This window comes from Lacerta agilis, chromosome 8 (genome assembly GCF_009819535.1).
Source record: "Lacerta agilis isolate rLacAgi1 chromosome 8, rLacAgi1.pri, whole genome shotgun sequence".
Taxonomy (NCBI): Eukaryota; Metazoa; Chordata; class Lepidosauria; order Squamata; family Lacertidae; genus Lacerta; species Lacerta agilis.
The window spans coordinates 70028974-70056923 of NC_046319.1; the positions used below are offsets into that span (position 1 = coordinate 70028974).

The following is a 27950-nucleotide window of genomic DNA, read 5'->3' on the forward strand; positions in this document are numbered from 1 at the left end:
CTCCTTCTTTTCCTCCATGACTTTTAAATATTCTGTAGTAACCCAATTAAAGGAAGAGAACAAACCAATGTGTTATTCTGCTCCTGAGCCTTTTGGTGCTACTCTAATCTGTTATATAGGATACAAACACAGAAAGCCCCAGAGACACTCACCTCAAGTTCTTCCTCCTGGAGATCCTGAAAAAGACAATGACCATCAGTCCCCATAGTGCCTACCAGAGTCAAACACCATGATTTCCTTGCCCCAGTGGATTTACGTTTTGTAAAGCTGTGTGACCTTAGCTTACTGTAGACAGTCTACACCTTGGCTACCTAAAGAAGGCTTCAGAGAGACCTTGGGGAAGTTTTGGAGGCTGTTTGATAAGAGGCAGCCTGGGAATTAATTGATCTCTTATTTGGTGGTGGCAAGGGCCTCAAATGAAGAAAGGCAGGGTGCAAAAAAGTGGTACACTAATGTCCGTCCCTCAGGCAGCACTGGACCCAGGAAGGTGGGATATGGCCATTGCAAGGTCATTATCTGAGCCCTGGCTCAGGTGCACCTAGAAGTAATGAGCATGTTTTGCTCCCTAGGCTGTGTTCCAACTTTACACTCCTTTTTCAGGATTCCAGGCCTATTGGCACAGATACACCCTGACTATCCCCCCCCCCCCAGTTATAGTGCAGTGTGCATTTACTCTCTTATTACATGGATAGAGTCTGCTGGATCGGATCATTGTATTATCTACCCTGTTCTCGCAATAACCAACCAGAAACCTGCAGGAAACGCACAAGCAAAATTTGAGTCCAAGAGCCCTCTCCTTTTCTGTGCATTCCAGCATAGAATGTATTCAGAATCATCTGTGGAATTTTAAGTAATGCCCCTGAAGCTTAATTAGAGGGGGGCAGGGAACCAACAAGAGAGTATTTCTGCAAATTAAGTTTCTTGACCTCGTTGCGGTCCTTACATGTCACAGAGAATGCACATACTTACTTCCACATCTAAAGGCTCCTGAAAGAGAAAAATGCAAGCGATCTTGAGAGTCATTTATTTTTATCTGCGGTATTTTATTTTTATTTTTATTGCGGCATAATATACAACACGGTTATGTAAGAGAAGGACTGCTTAGATCTGCCAGTCCTTGTCATAGTGACTATGGTAGTCATTAGAGGGGCTGCATTTGAGGAGGAGGGTTGGGCTGTTCCTGTATTGGTGTGTGTGTGTGTGTGTGTGTGTGTGTGTGTGTGTGTGTTGCCAATATGATGCATTACAATATACTCACAAGATCTCTTTTTCCCAGCACATGTTCCTGAGGAATGAAAAATAAAACAAGTGTGACCCAATTCTGCTTTTCCATCTACAAACTTGAGTACATGAAAGATTCTCCTGGCAGATGTTCTGGGTCACTGAGGTTTGAACGGACATGAAAATCCCATCCTTGAGCATGGAAGGCTCATTTCTTACATCAAATCTTGTGTGCTGACACAACCTGAGACCAGGGCAGGCTGCCCTGGGAAAGCAGCAGAGTCCTGCTTATAGCAGCAGTTATCGTAAGAGTTTTAGGCAGGCATTGGAGTTTCCCCATGATGCCTTGCAGTGACACTCCATCATCTGGGTAAATCGAAGTGGTGACTTGCAGATCCAGACACCAAGGAAGTGGTGGCGTGCACTGACAAACAGCAGCGGAGCTAGCCGCTCAGACACCTGGGGGCAGGGCAATCTGCCCAGGGGGGATTTTGTCACACCCCCCCTCTGGTATGACACCCGGGGTGAGATACCCCCACCCCCACCCCTTCCTACGCCCCTGCTGACAAAGCCTCAGATCAGGGCTGGCTCCCATTTGAATTGTCCCATCTTTTTGAATTGTAAGCCTGAAGGCAGTGATTCTGTTTTGTTTTTTCTTCTTAAAATTAGTTCTCTGGGAGTCACTTTTAGAGATAAAATAGAGGTTTTTTTTTAAAAAAAAAATGTAAATAATAAACTGAGCAAAGGTAGGGCCCAATTATTCTGTGTCGGGCCTGGTAGGCAGGTTTATGCTTTGTTTTCCCACATAGCAATGAATGACAGCTTTTCAACCCATGTGGGAGAGATTAGGAGAAGTGGGAAACACTTGACCCTCCAGATTATGTTGGACTACAACTCCCATCAGCCTTCACTATTATCCATGTTGGCTGGAGTTGATGCATGATGCAGTTCAACAAGATTTGAAGGGCTTTTGTCTCACTAAGAAAACACCGTGAATTCACTCTTTCACTAAACAGATAGATCTCCCTCCTCCTTAATCTTGGTGACTTTAAAAAACAAATCCACAGAAGCACAATTCAAAAGAGTGAAATAACAAAAGCATTCTTCTGCAGATTAAGGGTTTGGCACAGTCCATATTCAGCATCCACAGAGAAGGACCACAGCTACTTACATGCACCCCCTTTTTGAGTTTCTGAAAGAGAAAATTGCCATCAGTCTGCATACTGCCCAACAGAGTTATATAAAAGAAGCTGGTGAGAGAGCCATGGTGGTTAGATTGTTGGACTAGGACCTGGGAGACCACGGTTCAAATCCCCATTTGGTCACGAAACTCATTGGGTGACTTTGGGTCAGTCACTGTCTCTCCAACTAACTTAATTCATTGAGTTGTTGTGGGGATTAAATGAGGAGTGGAGAACTATGCACACCCCTTGGGGGGGGGAGAATATAAATGCAACAAACAAACAAACAAACAAGGATGAATATGTCTCAGGCTGCAGTAGCTGAGAGAGCAGAAGAGAGGCAGGGCCACTCCATCGCTGCAGCTGGGAGGCCACCTCAGATTCTGTCTCTCCTTGACCTTTCCCTGTCTAGCGAGTCACAGGAAGAATTTGCAGCTCAGTTTACAGATTTCCTCCTCTGTGCCAATTCATTTTGTTTTGTTTTCGATTGTAAGTCAGAGGGAAAGGATCCCCCCCCCCCTTTTTGGTGACCTGTGGTACAATTTTAGCTGAAGAGTAGAATAAAAAAGTGAAATAACGAAAGCATTCTTCTACAGATTAAGGGTTTGGCATAGTCCATATTTGGCATCCACAGAGAAGGACCACAGCTACTTACATTCGCTCCCTTTTTGAGTTTCTGAAAGAGAAAATTGCCATCAGTCTGCATACTGCCCAACAGAGTTATATAAAAGAAGCTGGTGAGAGAGCCATGGTGGTTAGATTGTTGGACTAGGACCTGGGAGACCACGGTTCAAATCCCCATTTGGTCATGGAACTCATTGGGTGACTTTGGGTCAGTCACTTTCTCTCCAACTAACTTAATTCATTGATGGGGCTCAATGTGCTACTGGTGCTACTGGAAAGAATTTTCTATTCATTGAGTTGTTGTGGGGATTGAATGAGGAGTGGAGAACTATGCACACCCTTTGGGGGGGAGAGAATATAAATGCAACAAACAACCAAACAAGGATGAATGTCTCAGGCTGCAGTAGTAGAGAGAGCAGAAGAGAGACAGGACCACTCCATCGCTGCAGCTGGGAGGCCACCTCTGATTTTGTCTCTCCTTGACCTTTCCCTGTCTAGCGCGTCATGGGAAGAATTTGCAGCTCAGTTTACAGATTTCCTCCTCTGTGCCAATCCATTTTGTTTTGTTTTTGATTGTAAGTCAGAGGGAAAGGATTCCTCCCCCCCCTTTTTTTGGTGACCTGGGCTACAATTTTAGCTGAAGAGTAGAATAAAAAAAGTGAAGTAACAAAAGCATTCTTCTACAGTTAAGGGGTCACGAAGAGTCGGACACGACTGAACGACTGAACAACAACAACAAAATATTTGGACCACAGCTACTTACATTCTCCCCATTTTTGAGTTTCTGAAAGAGAAAATTGCCATCAGTCTGCATACTGCCCAACAGAGTTATATACGATAAGACGATGAGAGAGTCAGAGTGGTTAGATTGTTGGACTAGGACCTGGGAGACCAGGGTTCAAATCCTCATTCAGTCATGAAACTCATTGGGTGACCTTGGGTCAGTCCCTGCCTCTCCACCTTACCTAATTCATTGAGTTTTTGTGGGAATTAAATGAGGAGGGGAGAACTATGTACATCAACTTCAGCTCCTTGGAGGGAAAAAAGAGAATATAAATGCAATAAACAAACAAGGATGAATACCGGTATGTCTCAGGCTGCAGTAGCAGAGAGAGCAGAAGAGAGGCAGGACCACTCCATCGCTGCAGCTGGGAGGCCACCTCTGATTCTGTGTTTCTTTGACCTTTCCCTGTCTAGCGAGTCATTGGAAAAAACTTGCAGCTCAGTTTACAGATTCCCTCCTCTGTGCCAATCCATTTTGTTTTGTTTTCAATAGTAAGCCAGAGGGAAAGGATTCCCCCCCCCTTTTTTGGTGATCTGGGGTGAATTAAGCCTTCCTTTCTCAGGTAGATCTTCTTCCTTCTGCCTATGCCCAGTGACTTTTAAATAGTCTGTGGGAGCCCTATTAAGGGAAGCGAGCCGAAAGGAAGTCTCTCAGTTCGCACCTCACCTTTTGAAAGGGAGCCCCCGGCCACGCCCCCAGCCGGCTGATTGGCCTGTTGCCTGCTGACGCGGCCGGGGACTCCTCCAAGCGGCGAGGGACGAAGTCCCCCGCCCAACAGGAAGTGGGGAGAGCGGCTCCGCGGTCCACCGCAACTCCTCCCCACGAGGAAGTGGAGCGGATTTAAGGGATGGAAACGAACAACAGTGCTGTTCTGCTCCTTTGGTTTTGGGTGTTCTCTAGTCCATACAGGCAGTGCTTTTTTCTTTAAAAAAATGTTTAGGGGTACTCTCATTTTGACTCAAGAAAATCACCATTTTATAGTTCAAATTGGGAAAAATAAATACAGTAAATGGACAAAAGTACAAAGATTCACAAAATGTTTGGGGTATCCGTACCCCTGCACCCACCCACCCCCAGAAAAAAGCACTGCATATAGGACACAAACACAGAAAGTGCCACAGATATTCACACCGACTCCTTTGTCCTTGAGACCCTGAAAAAGAAAATGGCCATCAGCTGTCACAGCACTTACCAGAGTCACACAAAACTCCAATCTCTCCTTTTCTCAGTGGATTTGTGCTCCGTAAAGCTGTGTGAACTAAGCTCAACGAAAACAGTCTCTTGCCTAGACACCCTAACCTGTGCTAGCCAAGAAGACTTCAGAGAAACTATGGGGCAGTTTTGGAAGGAAATAATTGATGTCTTAGCTTGTGGTGGCACATACCGCAGGTTGGGAAATGGATGGTGTAAGAGAGAGGTACACTGCTGTGGAGAGGTGTCCCTTCCCCAGGCAGCACGAGACCCAAGGAGGCGAGACATGGTCATTGCAGGGTCAGGGTCAGAGCCCTTGTGCACCTAAGAGTGATGGGCATGTTTCACAGTCTACTCTGGGTTCCAGCTTTATAGCCCCTTTTCAGGATTCCAGGCCTATTGGCACGGATCCACCCTGGGTCATTCCCCTCCCCTTCCTCTCAGTAGGAGTTCAGTGTGAATTAGTTCCTTTAGTATATGGCTCACCCCCCTGGTAATGCTGGGGGGCTATTTACATAAGAAAAGACTGCTGGATAAGGCCACTCGCATCTAGCCCAGTATCTTGTTCTCACACTGTTCAACCAGATGCCTGTGGGAAATCCACAAGCAGGGTTTGAGTGCGAAAACACTCTCCTATACCGTGGTACCTCTAGTTATGAACTTAATTCATTCCGGAGGTCCGTTCTTAACCTGAAACTGTTCTTAACTAGAGGCGTGCTTTCGCTAATGGGGCCTCTTGCTGTCGCTGCGCTGCTGGCACACGATTTCTGTTCTCATCCTGGGGCAAAGTTCTCAACTCGAGGTAACTCTTCCAGCTTAGCGGAGTTTGTAACCTGAAGCGTTTGTAACCTGAGGCGTTTGTAACTCGAGGTACCACTGTACTCTCCAGCATTTTTCAGTTGGAAATTGGGACATCTTATTCCATACCCTCCAACAGTTCTCTGATGACAATAGGGACGTTCAGCACTATTTTTCTAGAAATAGAGGTGCGGGAACTCACCATGAACACATCCCTTGTTCTCTTAGAATAGCAATGGTGCCCATCTGAGAGGTGCCAGAACAGAGTTCCAGTGAGTTCTGGCTGAATAAAAAAGCCCTAGGGGATGTCCTATTTCATACCCTCCAACATTTCTCTAATGAAAATAGGAACATCCTAAGGAAAAGCGGGACATTCCGGGATCAAATCAGAAACCGGGACGGCTTCTGTAAACCCAGGACTGTCCCTGGAAAATCGGGAAACTTGGAGGGTCTGTGCTCCCCTACTGGCATTCAGAAGCATTGTTGCCTTCAACTGTGGAATTTTAAATAATTCCTTGGAAGCTTAATTAGAGCAGAGAACCAACCAAAGTGTCTTTCTGCAAGTTCAGTTTCCTGACACTGTTGCACTCCATACATGTCATAAACAGAGAAAACAGATACTTACACCGCCCGCAGGACCCTGAAAGAGAAAAATGCCATCAATGTTCAGAATACTTTCTTTTTCTGTTTTTTTTTTAAATCTATTTTTCACTTTGATTTTTCTAAACAGAAACAAAACATACACATAAATATCAATGTAACATGAGGGGCTTTTGATAATAAAGTCAAAAGAAGGATTAAAAAAATCAGGAGTAAATGAACTTGATACAATTTTAAAATTGTAAATGGGGCAACTAAAATCACTAAACCACCACAATCAATAAATGTAAGTTCATAAATTTCAAAGGCTCTCATGTATGGCTAACAATGGGTATCACCCATCCATTTTAATGTAATATTGGCCTCCACTGAGCCCACCCCTCTCCCACTTTAAAAAAACTTTTTTTAGCAATACCTCTAGCAAAAATAGCAATACTGGTAACCTTCAAAGGGTATGCACATACAGTGGGAATCCAGGACAACTCAATAACAACTGCCATCATTCCTGGCCATTGGCCATGCTTGTTGTTCAGCAACATATGGAGAGCCAAAGGTTCCCCACACTTGGTCTAGACAGAGGGGAGAGCTGCGCATGGCCAGAAAAGGGGACACAAAAAGCTGACATCCATACACTGGTTTAATGTGTACCAAGACTTTAGCTGGAAGCTTCTAAGTTGTTTTTAGCATGAAACCCAGCACACTGAATTACTCTCCTCTTACCAAGCTCTGTACAGACACCGCCACAAAAAGGAACACAGCCAATGGGTACAGCAGCTTCATCTTGCCTGTCTCCTTCTTTTCACTTTTTGAGATACTTCTCAAAGTGCAAACCATCCTTTCCAAACCCCAGCATTTATACTCACTTTGGAAAAGCTCAGTGGGTTCAAATCTCAATGTTTCCATTGTCAAAAGGCATGTGGATGACAGGTTTATCAATAAGGAAAGGTCACGGGATGGATTGCATCAGCCTAACCACAGTATGGAACAACATGGCTACATCCAAGGAAAAGAAGGATGCAAAGGGCAACTAGACGTGGCATCCCATGGCTGTTGGCACTTCTTCAGCTGGCACAGAAATATTATCTGCCACTTCTTTGATGTGCTGGAAAATGCCTGGACGCTGGACACAGCCATGTCTGTTTCAGATTTTTGCTGTACCCTTGGAAGGCAAAATACATAACTGCTGAGGTCATTCAACTAACTTTCTAATAACATCTTCCTTGATTAGGGATGGGCCAAGCTGCCAATCCTGAACTCTATTGGTTTCTCATTTAGCAATGTATTTTAAGTCCTTGTGAAAATTCGTTAGTATTTTTGTGCAAATTTCTCCTAAAATTAAATATTATGCAAAGAGCCTAACGATCTCATTCTTGCAAAGCACGTTTCCCTAACGTATGCTATTTCCACTTGTTATATGCATTTTTATGCACACTCCGCATTGTATAGGCATTTGGAAAAATGTATTACAGTGGAACCTCGTGTTACGTACTGCCCCCCCTTTCGAATGCTGCGGGTTATGAGCTCCGCTAACCCGGAAGTAGATGCTCCTGGTTGTGACCTTTGCCCTGGGATGCGCCGGAGGTACCACTGTACTTGGCTGGAGAACTACATTTGAAAATTCAGAGAACAGTAAATCTTGAAGGACTACTGTGTTTTACTTCTTGTATTGTTTTGGGAGGTGGGACTCCGTTAGGATCATCTTAAATATTAATGGGAACATTTTCTCTCTCTAACCCTGATAGATAAAATTGTGAATAAATCGCCTGTAGTTTTTAGCAGAAGAAGCAGCTCAGACATAATTCCCAGGCCTGTACAAATAACAATGAGCAAATTGATTGCCTTGTTGTTAACTAGGGCTGAGTACATATCACCTTCTTGGGAGTGTTACAATCCACATTCTCATATTTTTCTTATTCAGTGCTCCAGCAATGGATTAACTTCATGCACTCCCAGAGCCAGTGAGATTTGCTAAGTGACAGTGTAAGGGGAAAATGAGAAACTAAAAGGATTGAAATTGGGATATCTTCCCATCCCTACTGTTAATACATGCACCTGGGAAATTAAGGTGGTGGGAAATGAAGATGCAGTTTGCCAACTACCCTATTAGCAAAGTTTAAAAAAATAAAAATAAATGGGGGGAGGCAGGAGTTCTGGGGTCTCCTGGTAACCCCTTGGGCCACCCCTAACAAAGCCCCTGGTGTTTGAATCACATATGTATTATGGTTTATTAAAGCAATATCCTTGTCTTATCATGATTTGAAGTTCATGATCCTCGGCTTATCACAATCCTTTGTCATCATCAGATGCCCCTTTGAATGAGCTTGCTGCAATATCTTCACTGAACCAGCTAATGAAACCACAGTGCTGTTCTGAATCAACAGTGACTCTGCTACTCTTGGACCAACCTCAGAATGGTTTCTTTGTTGTTTGCAAAAGGGAGCTGAGCACCGAAAAGGGAGACCAAGGTAAATGAATCTTATCAGCAAAAAAAGGGCATCAGATTCAGAGTGTTGTGCATAGATAAAGAGACTTGGCACACCTTCTCTGGGCCAGATGGATCAGCCAAAATCATTAGGTTCTTGGCAAGGGCAAAGTGGAAGCAGAAGCTTGAGAATGGGAGCCCTCCAATCCCAGAATGACCACCATTATCATTATCATCATTATTATATATTTATTTATACCCCATCTTTTCCCCTGATGGAACCCTAGGTGGCACCACCAAAGAAAGTTCAAAATAGGTCTCATCCACACAAGCAACAGAATGAGACAGGAATGAGTTGATAGAGTCTTATAATGATATATTGGATTATGCCACTTCTAAGCCTGACTGCAGGTATGGGACTTACATTACCAAATCATACCCCACCCCCTTTTCTAAAAAGAGTCAGCGCTAGTACATCTGAAGTGCTGTGCTGGATCATGGAAACTGTTCATCAGTTGATGAATGGAGAGTTTAGTCACAAGGTGTTGCTTCACAGAAGCTTTACCTGCAGGATTCATTCAGGGCCTGATCTGGGTCATGGCCACTTCAATGTTCCAGATCTGGCCTCAGATCGGGTTGCGAGGGCATGCACAGCCCTAGTGCATATAAAATAATATACAGTACACTAAAATGCTGCTGAACTTTCATGGGGATGTTTTTCTTCTTCTTAATTTGCAAATTGCTGCTGAATTTGAGGCCACAGTCACATAATATATTTAAAGCACTTTGACATGGGTAGGCAAACTAAAGCCCATAGGCCAGATCAGGCCCAAATGCCTTCTGGATCTGGCCTGCGGATGGTCCGGGAATCGTCGTGTGGATCGTCAGCACGCACGTTCTTTCCTTCTCCCTCCCTCTCCCTCACATGGTGGCGGTGGTGGCGACACCTACTTCCTCCCTTTTCCTAGCTTCTCCCCACCTTGCCTAGAGGAGGAAGGGGGTTGGGCTTTGTCAGTGTCAGCAGCAGCAGCAGTGCTCAAGCGGCCACCATTTCAAGCAGCCCCTGTCCAGAGCCCTTTCGCTTGCCACTCTTTGCCCCTCTGCTGCCGCTGCCAGCCCCTGCCGCTCGCAAGACACAGGTAAGCAGCCACCGGGGCTTCTGGTGCTCTTGCATCATTTTTTATTTTATTTTTTGCCAAAATATAGTCCGGCCCCCCACAAGGTCTGAGGGACAGTGGACTGGCCCCCTGCTGAAAAAGTTGTCTGATCCCTGCACTCTGATATGACTTTAAATAGCCATGGCTTCCATCAAGGAATTATGGGAACTGTAGTTTGTTAAGGGTGCTGAGAGCTGTTAGGAGTCCCCCCCCCCATGTTCCCCTCAAAGAGGTACAATTCCCAGAGTTCCCTGTGAAGAGGGATCAATGTCTAAACCATTCTGAGAAGTGCAGCTCTGAGGTGGGAATAGAAGCCTCCTGACCACTATCAGCACTCGTATCCAAATACAGCTCCCGGGATTCTTTTAGGAGGGAAGTCTTGACTGTTCAAAGTGGTATGATACTGTGTTAAAGGTTTGGTGGTGTGGAAGTGGCCAAGACTGGAAAAAAACGAGAAACCTAAATTGGCAGTCATGCATCCCTAATGATTACTCCTAAAAATGTTTTCTGGATGCTAATAAAGAAATGGCTCTGCTTCGATCATTGTTATGGTGGTGTGACTAGTTTGTTTTTCAGAAGTTTGGCCTCCCCATACAAAGCAGGCAGCAACACAACACTGTTCCTTCTCCTCAAGTGTGGCAAATGAAATCATTTTATGTGGCACAATGCAAACCCCTCCCCCTCGCATTTCCTTGAGAGGAAGGGAGGAGAAATTCTATAACAATAGAGGCATTGGGTTTGGGCACTCAGGCCTGCTGGCAGGTGTATTAAATGTAGCTGCAGAACTGAATACTGTTACTGCAGGAACATCAAGGTGTGGAAGAATCCTAGAGAGGCAAAGATGATGATGCAGTTCCTTGTATGGACTGCTTTGCTTTTTGCAGTCTCGACACAGGCTTGGGTAAGAGAGAGAATGCATCCAATGGGTTGGGATCGCTTTTCAATTGTACCACAGATTTCCAGTGCTATTATGCCATGGTGAACAGCCATGAGTTCCCCCAAATTATCCTGGGAAGCAGAGGCAGATTTAGGGCAGGACAAATTCCACCATACTGGACACCAAGCCTAGATACAGGTAGGTAGCCGTGTTGGTCTGCCATAGTCAAAACAAAATAATAATAATAATAAAATCCTTCCAGTAGCACCTTAGAGACCAACTAAGTTTGTTCTTGATATGAGCTTTCATGTGCATGCACACTTCTTCAGATACGTATCACCTCATGAGAAGAGAAGACTCCCTGGAAAAGACCCTGATGTTGGGAAAGATGGAGGGCACAAGGAGAAGGGGACGACAGAGGATGAGATGGTTGGACAGTGTTCTCGAAGCTACCAACATGAGTCTGGCCAAACTGCGGGAGGCAGTGAAAGATAGGCATGCCATGGGGTCACAAAGAGTCGGACACGACTGAACGACTGAACAACAACAAAGGTGCTACTGGAAGGAACTTTTTATTTTTTATTTTGTTTTGACCAAGCCTAGAGTGGGCCACAGGGCATCACAACTATGTTGTTGTGAATTGAGCAGGACGTGAGAGGCAGGGGGCAGGGGGCACTGCTGAAAGTGGCTATGAGACGGCTATTCCCCTCGCACAGCTACAATACCCTGAATTCATTGGGAAGAGAGACTGATTGTTAAACTACCCTGAGAGTTGTAGCACTGTGAGGCAATTACTTCATCCTACTTCGTGGTTTGGCCAGGCCTGTCAGCAGTCTTATCAGACAACACTTTGGGGGAAGCCATGGCTGTTTGAAGTGCTATATTATTATTTTTTAAAAAAATGATTTTTATTAATTTTCTTTTCTCAAAACATATCCAATATCATTACTAAACATACATTTTCCATTTACCCCCCTCCTTGTTGACTTCCCTCAGCTACCATTTCTGGTTTGTTACATCCAATGTTACATTCTGCTATTTGTATACAATACTATGTTATCACGTTGTTACACTTCTTGTTCTCTGTAACTAAAGTTGTAAGTGTTTATTTAAATCCTGCCAACGGGACCATTTCTTTTTGTTGTTTCTGCAAATACTGCATATTGTAAAAGATTTCCATTCCTTTTCAAAGTCACTATTGTCCCTTTCACGCAACTTGTCCGTTAACTTTGCTAACTCTGCATAGTTCATCAACTTTTCTTGCCATTGTGCTTTTGATGGGACTTCTCCAGTCTTCCATTTTTGAGCTATTAAAATTCTTGCAGCTGTTGTAGTGTACATGAATAATGTCCTTTTTTATTTCAGCAGATCTTGTCCTAAAATACATAACAAGAAAGCTTCTGGTTTTTTAACAAATGTTATTTTAAACTTTTTTTTTTAGTTCATTATATATAATTTCCCAAAAGTTTTTTTTTATATACAATTTTACAGTCCCACCACATATGGTAAAATGTACCTTCCCCTTCTTTATACCTCCAACAACTATTTTGTTCTGTTCTGTACATTTTTGCCAGTTTTACTGGAGTAATATACCACCTGTTTGAAGTGCTATATTAGTGCTTTAGATGTGTGGTGCAGATGTTGCATTCGAGTGCTTAAAGTCCTGGATTTAGTGTGATGTTACTTGCAGTGCTGAAGCTCTGAATGGGCTTTACATTTTTGAGTCAGTTGATGGATAAAGGTTCAAACCAGATCTGGGTGGGCCCAACAACATGCAAACTCAACCTGAGACAATGGTTGGGAACTAGGCCAGTTCCAAATTTCAAGGTGCCCTCAGTGATGTGGTGGTTGTGGGCCACAGCAGTGCCCTGAGAAGTGCTAGGCAGCAGGGCCTAGCCACCATTTGGGGAGGAGTGTTTGCAAAACCCCTCACATTTACAAACTTGGCCCTGACACTAGCACAAGACAGTTGATTCTGCCACCTATTGGCCTTGTTCAGTTTGAATCAGCATAGGTTCAAAGCTTTGGCCTCAAAGCTTGAGTTGTAAGGAAATGGGTACATTTTTCAAGTTGTCAGAAATACATAAATATGTCCCTTCAAGGTGATGTGACCTCTGTTTTGATTTCTATTTCATATGTTTGTAATTAATATGCAAAATGTGCATGCCTTTTCTATCCACAAGTAAGCCTTAACAGGGAAGTATATGTTGCTAGGTAGGATACAGAGATTTTGGGAACATTGTTGCAGCAAGTATCCCAGATGGCAATGGATTACATTATGAATCAGATACATGGAATCAGGACCAGTATCAAAGATTGATATGGTCAGGCATCTGCCAAGGGCTCAGTAATAAGCAGGGCTCACTGAGAAACAGGTATGGAGAAATTTAATTCTTTGCATTTAAAGGCAAAGCTTCCTAATTCACACTTTCTAAAACAATGTTTGAACTGAAACACAGCCATCCTTGAAAATTTGCTCCTCTCTGAATTTTGTAATGCAATTCTCCAGCCAGGTAACATGAACAAAAATGCATCTGCTGCAGGGGGAAGTATATATAATATTGCATATATTGGTGATAAATAACATACAAATAGTATTGTGTGAGGGAGAAATTATTTGTTTAAAAAAGGTATATGCTAGGCAACAATGCATACAAATGTGTATCTAAACAGAAATTCGTACTATCAGCAGGCCTAACAACAACAACAACAACAACAACAACAACAACAATTTATACCCCACCCATCTGGCTGGCTTTCCCCAGCCACTCTGGGCAGCTCCCAACATAATATTAAAAACACGATAAAACATCAAACATTAAAAACGTCCCTAAACAGGGCTGCCTTCAGATATCTTCTAAAAGTCAGAGAATTGTTTAACTTTTAAAATAAGAATAATTGTAATCATGAACTGATTTGGACATGTAGGGAAATCCACTTTAAAAGTAGAGAAATAAGAAGCCCAAGAAGAAGGAAAATTGACAGATTCAGCCATCCCTCCTGACAAGAAATAGACACACCTGTCCCTGTCTCTCCTTCTCATGGCTGCAATGTGCTTGATCACTTGCCTCTCACTCCAGTACAGACAGCAGTAGAGGTGAAAGGGAGGGGGCCACAGGTGCCACTGCCTGCCTTTTCATTGGCTGCCTGCCTGTTAAGCCAGTAGGTGGTAGTAATGGTGAAGTCGGAGGAGGAGCTGCTGGTAATGACAGTGACAAGATGGACTCCCTGTGGGTTGTGAAGGTGAAATCACAGAGGTTATCTTGTCCAGGGGTCCTCCAAATTCTGGAGATCAACAGGGCACCTGTTTCCCAGAATGCTTAGCATAGTGACACTGACATTCTGCACCTGAATGCATCTCTGTAACTGGCCAAACATTTTAGAAATGAAAATAATGCCTGTTTTGTTTTGTTTTGTTTTGTTTTGCAGGGTGATGAAGATGGGGATGGAGAGGAAGATGGGATGTCGGTAAGTTAAGCAAAGCTGGATTTCAGTTACAGTGTCTCTCCTTTAAAATTATTAAGGTCCATAACTGGAATGAGTGGGCAGCAACAGTTATCTCACATCAGTTTCCACTCCACACAGAAATATTTCTCACACACCTATCCCATCCTTGAACTAAGGCTCTTGGTCATCCAATATAGGATTCTCTGCCCGCCCCCGCCCCCCCATTCTATTCTCACAACAACTCTACAAGAAAGATGGTTGGTGGGCAGAGAGAGACTGGATGCCCCAGCATCATCCAGGAAGTTTCATGCCTGAGAAGATATTTGAGATCTGATCTCTGATACTCTATCCTAGGGGTTCTCAAGCCATGGTCTGTGAGCTACATTCAGATGGCTGGCAGCATATCCATAAAAATACAATAAGAATCCATGCGCCAACGAGGCCAGCACATTTGCTACAACAGGCAGCAATTTTCCTGTGGGGAACATATTATTGCAACCTAGAAAGCTGTCCCCATCTTGAACTGTGGTGTGCACTCTGACCAGAAGCAGCTCTCAGGGGCCTTTCAATGGTGATGACCAGGATTGAATCTGGGAACCTACTGCATGCAAGTCATATGCTGTATGACTAAGCTGTAGTCCAGTCATCAATCTTTTTTTGGGGGGGGGGTCTCACTTGCCCCATCGAAAAGAAGCCCAAAGTGTCTGACAACCACACAAAAACAAAAGGAAACAAGGAAACAATATAAACCATCATCTGGCCATTCAGTTAATAATCAGGTTGATGATTTGAGCCCACTCAGGAATAGCTGTGGGCAGAATGCCTGGTTTGCAAAGGGTTTGGAATAGATGTCCCTCAGGGTAGCTTCCAACTCTACAATATGATTCAATGAAATAAATATTACAGGATGGTCTCTCCTTCTCCCTCCCCCCTTTCCCTCTCCTGTCCATCGGTTTAACAGTCAGTGTGGTGATGAACAAGGGCCTGGGAGTTTAGAGTTGAAATTCCTATTCACACAGGATGACAATGTGCCAGTAACAGTCTCTCAGCCTAAGATATCGCACATTCTCCTCAAAATAACTGCCTTCCCACATTTTCCCCTCCCTCAGTCCAGATTTCCCCATATTCTCTCCTTTTTGGAGTACCCTTGGTCTGAAAAAAAGCAAAATGTATATTGAGGAAGGGGTAAGTGTGGGAAGGCAGTGATTTAGAGGAGAATGTCATATGGACAATGGAGAATTGATGGAGGTACAGGAAGCTTCCTATGCTCATTTAATTACAGTATGGCTGAGTTCCTAGAGAATGGAGCAATGCATATATGGCATGTCTAAGTTGGAATAGTAGAATAGTGGAACGTGGGAGGTTGGGGGTGGATGTCATGTGTGGATCAGCTAATGCTTTCCCCCTCCTTTGTAGGGTCTAGCGTCCCTTTTGGGAGGTGGTGGGGCTGGCGGTGCTGGCGGCTTAATGGTAAGAATTTCCTCATCACCTTCTCCCATTTTTTCCCCTGTGCTTTCTTTTGGTTCATGGAAGGGAGCTGGGATATTTATTTATTTTTAAATTACATCAACCAAAGTCACATAAGGCTCCTCCATTGTTGAAGCTAAGCCCAGAGATATTTACCTGGTGTCCAGGGTATTGTGTGAAGGTAATTTCAAATAAAGGAAGGAAGGAAGGAAGTGTAGGACAGTTGTTTTTAAAAAAATAACTGAAACTGTTCTTTGTGAAACTAACAAAACTGCTGGCTAACAAAGTGATGGAGATACAGCTCCATTTTATGGCAAGAGCTATCAATTTCCTACCCCGGGGAAGACAACAACTATTGCACAGTATGTCTAAAACTGAGTAGCGGGGGTGGCAAGTGTGTATCAGCCAAGAGAAATCAAAAACATTTCCTTTCCTTTCCTTTGCAGAACATGCTTGGAAATGGTGGTGCTAGTAAACTAATGGTAAGAGCATTTCTATTACCTCCTCTCATTATCTTCTGTGCTATTATTTTGGGAAGTCAGAATTACATCCTAAAAGTCAAGAATTTCATCCTAAAGCAACTAAAGGAAGCCCAGATTGGCTCGACTGTTCCACATCACGGCAAGAGATTTTCTACCGTGAAGAAGAAAGCAACTGTTGCACAGTATGTCTAAAATTGAGTAGTGGGGATGCCAAATGTATATCATCAAATATAATATTTGCTCGTGGTAAGAAACAATCCATTATCATCTTCCTGCATTTGTGATGCTATTCTAGGCCGTGGGAATGAAGCCAGTAATATCATTGGGTTGGTAAGAAGCTAATATAATATAAGCACCTCTTACACTATGTATTATATTCACATGCAAGGCTATTGCATGAAGAATGACTGGTCAGTTGGCTGCATTCCTGATAACACATTCTTGCTGCCCCCTCAACATTTCCATATTCATTGAGGATACGATACAGATTTAAGGTGCCCATAAAGATCCATGGTGGGACAGCAGTGTGTGTTTTGTCGCTGGAGACAGTGAAAGAGACAGAGATGTTATCCCACCCCTCTTCTCCATGTAATAGGCCTAAAAATAGGATACTGGTCTCTGTGCTCTTCTTGCTGTGAAGCCAGAAGTCATCCTGGAAGATTCTAGGAAGCCCAGTAACATGTCCCCAGGAGACTTCTAATGCATTCCAAGGTCTCAGCAACCAAGGAGCAAACATAAATTTAGAAAGGAGGGAGTCCTTCCCAGACTGTTTAGGTGAAGGTTTTATCTCCCACAACATAAATGGCCTGGGTATGGTCTGGAGCAGAGCTGTCAACCCTCCCTGCAGTTCCCCACTGCTATAATAAGGGAAATTCCTGCAAAAAAGGGAAAATGTTGACAGCCATGGTCTGGAGACACATGAAGACTCCACCTAACTGACGTTAAGCAGATCTGAGTGGGTGACGGGGAGTTAAACTATGGAATTTGCAACAACAGGATACAACGTTGACCATCAGTTTGGATTACTTTAAATGGGAAGAAGACAAATACATGGAGGATAAGGCTATCCATAAATGTTCATCATGATGGCTGTTATGTTACCTCAAGTACCAGAGGCCTTATGCCTGTAGATGATAGTTGCTGGGGAACTTGAGCAGGAGGGTTCTGTTGTACCCATGTTCTTGATGTGAGGTTGCCATAGGCATCCACTTGGTTGATGTGAAAACAGGATGATAGACCTGAAGGCCTGGGGTATGATCCAACTGACTCTTCATCTATTCACAGAGAAACTTGCCTTCCTGTAAACATCTTCCTTTTCACTTCCTTGTAGTCAATGCTATCTGGTGGTGGAGGTGATGACGGGGAAGGTGGTGAGGTAAGGCACAATCCTTTTTCATTTCAGGGCAGATCTTGCCATGAAGTCAGATGTCATTCTGAGGCATCATCACCATCATCCTTATTCTGTACATGACTTGCTTGTTGAGAGAAACTAGCAATGAAACTATGTGTATAGCCACCCCTCTCCCCAAACCACACTCATGCTCCCTCGTGGTCAGTATGCTGAGCACATGCATGGAACCTCCAGGACCATAGGCAACGTGCAGCCCTCAGAAGACTGCAGTACCAAAGTGAGGATGTGGCTGGAATGATGAACTAGAGCCTGGGAGTTTAGAGATGAAATCCCCATTCTCTCATGAAGCACACTGGATGACAATGTGCCAGTAACAGTCTCTCAGCCTAACCTATCTCACATTCTCCTCTAAATCACTGCCTTTCTCATTTCCCCTTCCCTCAGTCCAGATTTCCCCATATTCTCTCCTTTTTGGAGTACCCTTGGTCTGAAAAAAAGAAAAATCTATATTGAGGAAGGGGTAAGTGTGGGAAGGCAGTGATTAAGAGGAGAAGGTCGTATGGACAATGGAGAATTGATGGAGGTACAGGAAGCTTCCTATGCTCATTAAATGACAATATGGCTGAGTTCCTAGAGAATGGAGCAATGCATATATGGCATGTCTAAGTTGGAATAGTAGAATAGTGGCGCGTGGGAGGTTGGGGGTGGATGTCATGTGTGGATCAGTCAATGCTTTCTCCCTCCTTTGTAGGGTCTAGCATCCCTTTTGGTAGGTGGTGGGGCTGGCGGCGCTGGCGGCTTAATGGTAAGAATTTCCTCATCACCTTCTCCCATTTTCTTCTGTGCTTTCTTTTGGTTGGTGGGAGGCAGCTGGGATAATTTTTTAAAAAATTGCATCAACCAAAGTCACATGAGGCTGCTCCCTTGTTGGAGCTAAGCTGGTATGCCCAGAGATATTTACTCGGTGTCCAGGGTATTGTGTGAAGGCAAAAAGAAAGAAAGAAAGAAAGAAAGAAAGAAAGAAAGAAAGAAAGAAAGAAAGAAAGAAAGAAAGAAAGAAAGAAAGAAAATAAGTGTAGGGCATTTTTTTAAAAAAGCTAAAAATCCCCTAAATTGTTTAAGAACATATATACATAAAATGATCAATAAAATGCATGTAAAATCAGTAAAACCCTGGAGAGATGAGTGCAGGCAACTTGGTTATATGTCTGGGTAGATTTGATAAATTAAAACATTTTTCAGCAGGCATCTAATACAACTTAGCAAGGATGCCTGACTAATGTCAACAGGCTAGGAGTTCCTAACTGAAAATGCTGCCAGTCTAAACCAGGATTCCTCAACCTCGGCCCCCCCCCCTGATGTTTTTGGCCTACAACTCCCATGATCCCTAGCTAGCAGCACCAGTGGTCAGGGATGATGGGAATTGTAGTCTCAAAACATCCGGGGGGTCAAGGTTGAGGAAGCCTGTTCTCCTTACAAATGTGGAACAAGTATTATGTGGCATTTGTAAAAGTGCTAGTTTCACAGTTCTGAACCCATCAGCCAGGGGCCTTAAGTAAACTTGTTCCAAATAATAAGGGCTTCATTTACCAATTGTAGAAATCAAACAATTCTATTATTCTGTGACTCTACAAAGAAATACCAGAAAAGCAGCAACTAAAGGAAGCCCAGATTGGCTGGGCTGCTCCACATCACGGCAAGAGATATCGATTTCCTACCATGAGGAAGACAGCAACTGTTGCACAGTATGTCTAAAATTGAGTAGTGGGGATGCCAAGTCTTTATCAGCCAAGAGAAGATCAAAAAACTTTCTTTTGCTTTCCTTTGCAGAAGATGCTTGGAAATGGTGGTGCTAATAAACTAATGGTAAGAGCATTTCTATTACCTCCTCTCATTATCTTCTTTGCTATTATTTTGGGAAGTCAGAATTTTATCCCAAAACATGGCGGATGTCCTTATTGGGAGACAAATAGCATCGCCCCAAGAGAGTCTCTCCGACACAAGCCAAATTCTTACAAGCACTAAAATATTTAAAATGTTTAATATTTATGCTTCATCTTTTATTGGTGGGATATTTTGAAATTGAGACCTGCAGTTTTAATTGAATTTTTAAATTTGTATTTTAATCTGTTATTTTAAATTGATCGTTTTTATGTTTCTTGCTGTGATTTTAATTGATGTTAGCCGCCCTGAGCCCGGTTTTCTGGCTGGGAAGGGCGGGGTATAAATAAAATTATTATTATGATTATTAAAAGTGGTTTGCTACTTGCAAAGCCTTCAAGGACGTTACTTCCATGCATCTGCCTCCTCCAGGATCCTTTTGAGCATCCAGGGTCCTATAACCAACTGCAGTTCAATGGGTGGGTGTGAAGGGAGAGAATTTTCAATTGTGGAGCAAAACTCTGGGATGCCCTCCATAGGAAGACCCATATGGGCCAATCACAATCAGAGATAGGCAAATCAGTCTAATTCTCGTCATTGTTACTTTTGCAGTTGTTTACCCAACAGTCTGTTCTGCTCCATCTCTTCATTAATTTGTGATCAAGTTGTTCAAATACATAGCTACAGGATACTCATGTGACCAGGTTTCTCAATGCATCACCTCTCTATCTGTACATGAAACTTTCACCAAAGCCCCTCCTGTAGATGCTGTGGCCATCTATGGTGAGGGAGGTGTCTAACAGGGAGGCAGCATTCTCAGCCTCAGCCAGCATGGCCAATGTTTAGGGATGATAGGAGTCCAGCAAAATTTGCCAGGCAATGGGCTCTCCATCCATGGCTAAAGTCTCCCATTAGATATGAAGTTCATTAGCCAAATGTGAAAGGGGTTTAACATTCTGAGATTTGAACTGAAATCTGCAATTATGTCAAATGTGAACAAAAAGTCCTCTAATGTCTACCACAAGTAAGAAGGGTGGGACCTTTTACTTTTCACATTTGGGAATCTTAACAGTGTTTTTTGGTTAAAAACTAACTAACCAACCTTTCTATGTCATTAGAGATAGAAGGATCTGTCGATTTTGCTTCCCCATTTCCAATTTTTCCAATCTTTAATCTGATTCTCCACATTTCTGCAGCCATCTGTTAATAATAAAAAAGGAAATTCCTCAGTATTTTATTGCAATTTTATCCTCATAACCATATTTTTGCATGCAGTTGGTTCTTTTTCCTTTTCTTTTTTTGAATTTTCAAAAAGAGGAACAGAGAGCATATCTAACCGCCTTCCCCTCCCCTCCCCTCCCCCCGTCCCACTTGCAACCATACCAAATACAGCATATCTACATATAGCATATGACTTCTCTTTTCCAGGTAGTTTTGATTAATGTCCACATATTTGAAGCATTTTTCCTTATACAATGCATTTCTACTAATATAATATTTGATGGTGGTAAGAAACAATCCATTATCATCTTCCTGCATTTGTGAAGCTATTGTAGGCCGTGGGAATGAAGCCAGTAATGTCATTGGGTTGGTAAGAAGCTAATATAATATAAGCACCTCTTACACTATGTGTTATATTCACTTTTTTCCCTTTTTTTAAGAAAAAGTTTATTGTATTTTCCAATGAGACAACCACAATCCAACAAACAATAACAAACAAACAAAAAACCAAATACAAAACTATAAAACTACAAAAAACAAAAAAACAAAAATCTCATTATCTTATCCCAGTTTTTTAACATTTCATTGGGACCTCCTCCCGTCCTCTCCTCTGCGTTCATTTCCAAACCTCTTTTAGTAGCTTTGTAACATTGTAATATCTACTTTCAACCCTCACATCTTAATCATACAATCCTAGTCTTAGTCATACAATCTTAAATCTTGATCCTTATTCTTTTCAACACATTTTAACTTCATAAAAAAATTTCTCTTTAAAACAAACCTCAAATGCCCCTCACTACCTCATATATCCTTTCTTAACTTAACCTTGTTATACTATAGCCTATATTTCTACTGATTCCAATTCTCAATCTATTAAAAACCCAAATTAACCTATACCTAAATGTTTCTTCCAGTCTCATATTCCATTTTCCCTCTGGTGTCAGATACCATAATCAATACTTCCTTTCTACTAATTCACCCTTTACCCCACCCCTCTCTTGCCCATTTGTTTCCCATTCTTCAGCTTTCCCACACCCCCACAGTCTCTCCCCCCCCAACATGCCACCAGTCCAGATTCTCCTTCTCCTATTATCTCATCCAACGTTGGCTTGACTTCTTTCCTTTTCACTTCTACACTTCCCTTCAAAAGTAGCTTCTTCTCCAGAGTGTAGCCTTCTTCTTGATAACTTGTTTCCATAAGGTTGTAACAAAGTTTCTTTTGCCCACTCTCAAGTTTCTGCTGGTTTCCCTGTTGCTTTTGAACTTCTTGAACTTCTGGGCTGCCACCCCAAAAGTCAGCTATAATGTTCCCATTGGGGGCTCCCTGCCTCTCACACAAAGGAAGCCCCTCTTGTTTAAAAGCCTGTGCCAGATCATTCTCCAAAATTTCAACAGGGTCCACAATCACTCCCTCCTCTCCAAGTGGGCATAAAGCAAAGTTTTCCAAAGTTGCTGCAATCTGGATAAACTTTTTTGCAAGATTTTGCTGACGTGATTGGAGTAGTCTTAGTTCCAACAGTATTCTCTCCTGGGTTGGTGTCATTGTTGAGTTTACAGAGTCCGTGGGAATTAGTTGGGCGGAAGTGATAAGGTTTCAGTACTTTTCCAGCTGCGCCAGCCGGTCTGCAGCCGCCATTACCAAATCCTTAGCCAGAGGGTTAATAATATCAGTCTAATACATTGTAATCCATAGGAAGAAATCCATCAGAGTCTTAATCTTACCCCAAAAACAGGGTACTCTAAGTTGCACGAAATCGGAGTTAAACTTCAAAGCAAGTTTAAACGGCTTTAGCTCTCTTGACGTTACTGTCCTCTTATCGCAACGGAGAGAGACGGACTTCCTCACTTTAATCTCCCTCCGTAAGCCAAATTTTAAAAAAATTAAAAATCCAAATCAATCTCCTTTTCTCACAGAGTCCTTCTTTAGATCCAAATCAAGGAAAATGCAAGCGCTCAAAACTGGCAGATCCCGCTGCTTTGTGTCTTCGGTCTGTCACGGTTCTTCAGCGCCGTGCCCTTGCCCAGTTCACTCAAGCCTCCCTTTTACAAGGGCTGCCTGAGAACCGGGGTGACACGTCTGGCGCCCGCTAGAACCCCAGTCCACTGGACGCTCCACCAGTGGCTTTAGGGAGCCCGCAGCGCGGTTGCGGTAGCACCAAACCCGAAAAACACCGGAGCCGTCTCGGCACGAAAACGGCTCCCGACTGCACAGAATGGCGTTGGCACCGGAAGTCACTATGTGTTATATTCACATGCAAGGCTATTGCATGAAGAATGACTAGTCAGTTGGCCGCATTCCTGATAACACATTCTTGCTGCCCCCTCAACATTTCCATATCCATTGAGGATGTCCCAAAAAGGGCATTTATACATGAATAGCTAAATATATATCAGCTCCCCCTTTGCAGGTGCCCATACAGATTTAAGGTGCCCATAAAGATCCATGGTGGGACAGCAGTGTGTGTTTTGTCACTGAAGACAGTGAAAGAGACAGAGATGTTATCCCACCCCTCTTCTCCATGTAATAGGCCTAAAATAGGATACTGGTCCCTGTGCTCTTCTTGTTGTGAAGCCAGAAGTCATCCTGGAAGATTCTAGGAAGCCCTTTAACATGACCCCAGGAGACTTCAAATGCATTCCAAGGTCTCAGCAACCAAGGAACAAACATGAATTTAGAAAGGAGGGAGTCCTTCCCAGACTGTTTAGGTGAAGGTTTTATCTCCCACAACATAAATGGCCTGGGTATGGTCTGGAGCATAGCTGTCAACCCTCCCTGCTGTTCCCCGCTGCTATAATAAGGGAAATTCCCGCAAAAAAGGGAAAATGTTGACAGCCATGGTCTGGAGACACATGAAGACTCCACCTAGCTGAAGTTAAGCAGATCTGAGTGGGTGACGGGGAGTTAAACTATGGAATTTGCAACAACAGGATACAACGTTGACCATCAGTTTGGATTACTTTAAATGGGAAGAAGACAAATACATGGAGGATAAGGCTATCCATAAAAGTTCATCATGATGGCTGTTACGTTACCTCACGTACCAGAGGCCTTATGCATGTAGGTGATAGTTGCTGGGGAACTTGAGCAGGAGGGTTCTGTTGTACCCATGTTCTTGATGTGAGGTTGCCATAGGCATCCACTTGGTTGATGTGAAAACAGGATGATAGACCTGAAGGCCTGGGGTATGATCCAACTGACTCTTCATCTATTCACAGAGAAACTTGCCTTCCTGTAAACATCTTCCTTTTCACTTCCTTGTAGTCAATGCTATCTGGTGGTGGAGGTGATGACGGGGAAGGTGGTGAGGTAAGGCACAATCCTTTTTCATTTCAGGGCAGATCTTGCCATGAAGTCAGATGTCATTCTGAGGCATCATCACCATCATCCTTATTCTGTACATGACTTGCTTGTTGAGAGAAACTAGCAATGAAACTATGTGTATAGCCACCCCTCTCCCCAAACCACACTCATGCTCCCTCGTGGTCAGTATGCTGAGCACATGCATGGAACCTCCAGGACCATAGGCAACGTGCAGCCCTCAGAAGACTGCAGTTCCAAAGTGGGGATGTGGGTTGAATGATGAACTAGAGCCTGGGAGTTTAGAGTTGAAATCCCCATTCTCTCATGAAGCACACTGGATGACAATGTGCCAGTAACAGTCTCTCAGCCTAACCTATCTCACATTCTCCTCTAAATCACTGCCTTTCTCATTTCCCCTTCCCTCAGTCCAGATTTCCCCATATTCTCTCCTTTTTGGAGTACCCTTGGTCTGAAAAAAAGAAAAATGTATATTGAGGAAGGGGTAAGTGTGGGAAGACAGTGATTTAGAGGAGAAGGTCGTATGGACAATGGAGAATTGATGGAGGTACAGGAAGCTTCCTATGCTCATTAAATTACAGTATGGCTGAGTTCCTAGAGAATGGAGCAATGCATATATGGCATGTCTAAGTTGGAATAGTAGAATAGTGGCGCGTGGGAGGTTGGGGGTGGATGTCATGTGTGGATCAGTCAATGCTTTCCCCCTCCTTTGTAGGGTCTAGCATCCCTTTTGGGAGGTGGTGGGGCTGGCGGCGCTGGCGGCTTAATGGTAAGAATTTCCTCATCACCTTCTCCCATTTTCTTCTGTGCTTTCTTTTGGTTGGTGGGAGGCAGCTGGGATAATTTTTTTAAAAATTGCATCAACCAAAGTCACATGAGGCTGCTCCCTTGTTGAAGCTAAGCTGGTATGCCCAGAGATATTTACTCGGTGTCCAGGGTATGGTGTGAAGGCAAAAGGAAAGAAAGAAAGAAAGAAAGAAAGAAAGAAAGAAAGAAAGAAAGAAAGAAAGAAAGAAAGAAAGAAAGAAAGTAAGTGTAGGGCAGTTGTTTAAAAAAAAATAAGAAAAGAAAAAGGAACAATAAAAGCAATGGGATGAAACGGTTCTTTGCGAAACAAACAAAACTGCTGGCTGCCAAGCAGGTCAATAGCACTCTCTCTCTCCCTCTTTCTCTCTCTCCCCCCCCCCCTCTCTCTCATCCCAGAGTACTATAAGTTGTCTGCATAATAAAATTGCAGATAAAAAAACAGCTAAAAATTCCCTAAATTGTTTAAGAACATATATGCATAAAATAATCAATAAAATGCATGTAAAATCAGTAAAACCCTTGAGAGATGAGTGCAAGCAACTGGGTTATATGTCTGGGTAGATTTGATAAATTAAAACAATTTTCAGCAGGCATCTACAACAACATAGCATGGATACCTGACTAATGTCAACAGGCTAGGAGTTCCTAACTGAAAATGCTGCCACTCTAAACCAGGATTCCTCAACCTCGTCCCCCCCGCCCAGATGTTTTTGGCCTACAACTCCCATGATCCCTAGCTAATAGCACCAGTGGTCAGGGGTGATAGGAATTGTAGTCTCAAAACATCCGGGAGTCGAGGTTGAGGAAGCCTGCTCTAAACTGTTGACTCCTTACAAATGTGGAACAGGTATTATGTGGCATTTGTAAAAGTGCTAGTTTCACAGTTCTGAACCCATCAGCCAGGGGCCTTAAGTAAACTTTTTCCAAATAATAAGGGCTTCATTTACCAATTGTAGAAATTAAACAATTCTATGATTCTGTGACTCTACAAAGAAATACCAGAAAAGCAGCAACTAAAGGAAGCCCAGATTGGCTGGGCTGCTCCACATCACGGCAAGAGATATCGATTTCCTACCATGAGGAAGACAGCAACTGTTGCACAGTATGTCTAAAATTGAGTAGTGGGGATGCCAAGTCTATATCAGCCAAGAGAAGATAAAAAAACTTTCTTTTCCTTTCCTTTGCAGAAGATGCTTAGAAACGGTGGTGCTAATAAAGTAATGGTAAGAGCATTTCTATTACCTCCTCTCATTATCTTCTGTGCTATTATTTTGTTAAGTCAGAATTTCATCCTAAAACATGGCGGGTGTCCTTATTGGGAGACAAATAGCATCGCCCCAAGAGAGTCTCTCCGACAAAAGCCAAATTCTTACAAGCACTAAAAGTGGTTTGCTACCTGCAAAGCCTTCAAGGACGTTACTTCCATGCATCTCCCTCCTCCAGGATCCTTTTGAGCATCCACGGTCTTTTGGTAAGAAATGTAGGCGGCAAGGAAGGTTTCTTCGGCCGATAACAAATAGAGTCATGTAAGGCGTGTAAGCCTTGAGTGTGCGCATTAGAGAGGATCATGTTTTTCTCTCCTTTGTAGGAACTTGCACCTATGTTTGCTGGAGCTGGTGGTGGTGATGAAGGAGATGGTCCAAATCCTATGGTAAGGGATAATCCTGTTTTGTTTCAGGGAAATTCCTGTCGTGGGCAGTGGTCCATCCCAGAACATTCAAGTAAGGGTCTCCTATGCACACAGGTCCTGCTATCACCTTGATTGTTCTGCGAAAATATTACATTATCTGAACATAAAGAATTATGCCAAAACCTCACTTACTAGTGCAGCTGATTCCTATTTCTTAACAGCCACAATTTGCCCATTTCCTTTGTTGTTTGTGCTCTGCTAGTTGGTAGCAGCTGTTTGCAGGCAGAAACCACTTAGAAAGGGAAGAGTGAGAGAAATCAGACAAATCAGGTTTCCCCTTGCCTCTCTTTTGCTGGCTGGCTGCAGCCATTGAAACCATGGCAAGAGAGGGAGGGGAGATTAGACATGTTCCCACAGGAAATATTGGAGATTGCCAGCTCATTATGCAAAACACTCACCCCTAACCAACAATTTATTGGGAACTCATTTTGTTCTTTAAGTGGGACCTCATGCCTCATTGAACATATATATGATTCTGGGAAGTATTCTAGGGTAGTTATGTGCTTTTCTTATGAACATCCAAGAATTTACAATATTCCAAATGCAATTCAAGTACCGCAAAGGGTCTGCCCATTGACTTTTCTCTTCCAAAAGCAATGGAAAATGGAAATGTTGCCTTGACTAGAAACTTTGCCATCTGGCAATTAAAACAGCAATGGAATGTATGGCCACACAGGAGGACTGCTTACCTGATCTTCCAACAGTTGAATCGCCCCTTCCTTCTGGGAAGAAATGGGGAGGGATGAGCTGGTGAGGTCAGCATGGTACAAATGCACTGGAGGATCTGATCCCATGCTCCTGCTGGCAGGTTTGCACTGCACCTGCCTCTCTATCACCTCACCCCCCCATTACTCCTGCTAAGTAGCAGCAACTCAGCTGTCAAGAGCTCAGGTGAGTGCCACTGCCCCACCATGGCACACACTAGCCTCCTGGAGAATGCTGGTTTCTTCATGCAATGAGAAACCAAAACAAATGGGGGTGTACCTGTGAACATGTGCATTAACAGAGATAATTTTCCTATTCCCCTTGTAGGCCATGTTGTCTGCGCTTTCCGCAGGTGGTGATGATGAGGAAAGTGGTGGTGGTGCTATGGTAAGAAACTCTCCCTTTTAATTTCAGGGCAATGCTGAGGGCAGGGTTAAGCATGTGGCCCCAATCACCATATTTCCTCTACACACACAAGTAGGCTGTGAGGAGGCCTAAAGTATCCCATCAAAGCTGGATCTTAAACAAAACATCTAAAGAAGGCTCATAAGTTGGTTCGAATTCTACAATGTGTTGTCAAAGAAGAGCTAAATTTCATTTCCTGTCTTCCATGTACAGAAGGATTAACACATTTTCTTTCCTTTGTAGGGAATGCTTGAGAAGCTTTCGGTAAGAAACCATACATTGTAGCCCCTGTGCTGTTAGTTCCTGCAGCCTTTAGTTGG

At 43.3% G+C, this 27950-nt stretch overlaps 1 protein-coding gene across 2 annotated transcripts; it reads left to right on the forward strand.

The window, feature by feature from the left end:
- Positions 1 to 10719: 10719 nt before the first annotated feature.
- LOC117051622 (signal recognition particle 54 kDa protein-like) lies at positions 10720 to 27907 on the forward strand. 2 transcript variants are annotated; one of them, XM_033158186.1, is made up of 7 exons: positions 10720 to 10879; positions 14285 to 14323; positions 15719 to 15772; positions 16216 to 16251; positions 19433 to 19468; positions 26419 to 26481; positions 27553 to 27907. In XM_033158186.1, the coding sequence occupies exons 1-7, from the start codon at positions 10820 to 10822 to the stop codon at positions 27631 to 27633; spliced, it is 369 nt and encodes a 122-aa protein (XP_033014077.1). In that variant the 5' UTR covers positions 10720 to 10819; the 3' UTR covers positions 27634 to 27907. The 2 variants fall into 2 exon arrangements, with proteins under 2 accessions (XP_033014077.1, XP_033014079.1); XM_033158188.1 differs by lacking the exon at positions 16216 to 16251 and having other exon boundaries at positions 10721 to 10879; positions 27553 to 27905.
- Positions 27908 to 27950: the final 43 nt, after the last annotated feature.

Excerpts from the sequence above, each read along its gene's own strand:
- LOC117051622 (XM_033158186.1), top strand. The coding sequence starts at position 10,820 with ATGATGATGCAGTTCCTTGTATGGACTGCTTTGCTTTTTGCAGTCTCG. Across the intron at positions 16,252-19,432 it reads GTGGTGCTAGTAAACTAATG|AAGATGCTTGGAAATGGTGG; the intron begins GTAAGAGCATTT and ends TTTCCTTTGCAG. Across the intron at positions 19,469-26,418 it reads GTGGTGCTAATAAACTAATG|GAACTTGCACCTATGTTTGC; the intron begins GTAAGAGCATTT and ends TCTCCTTTGTAG.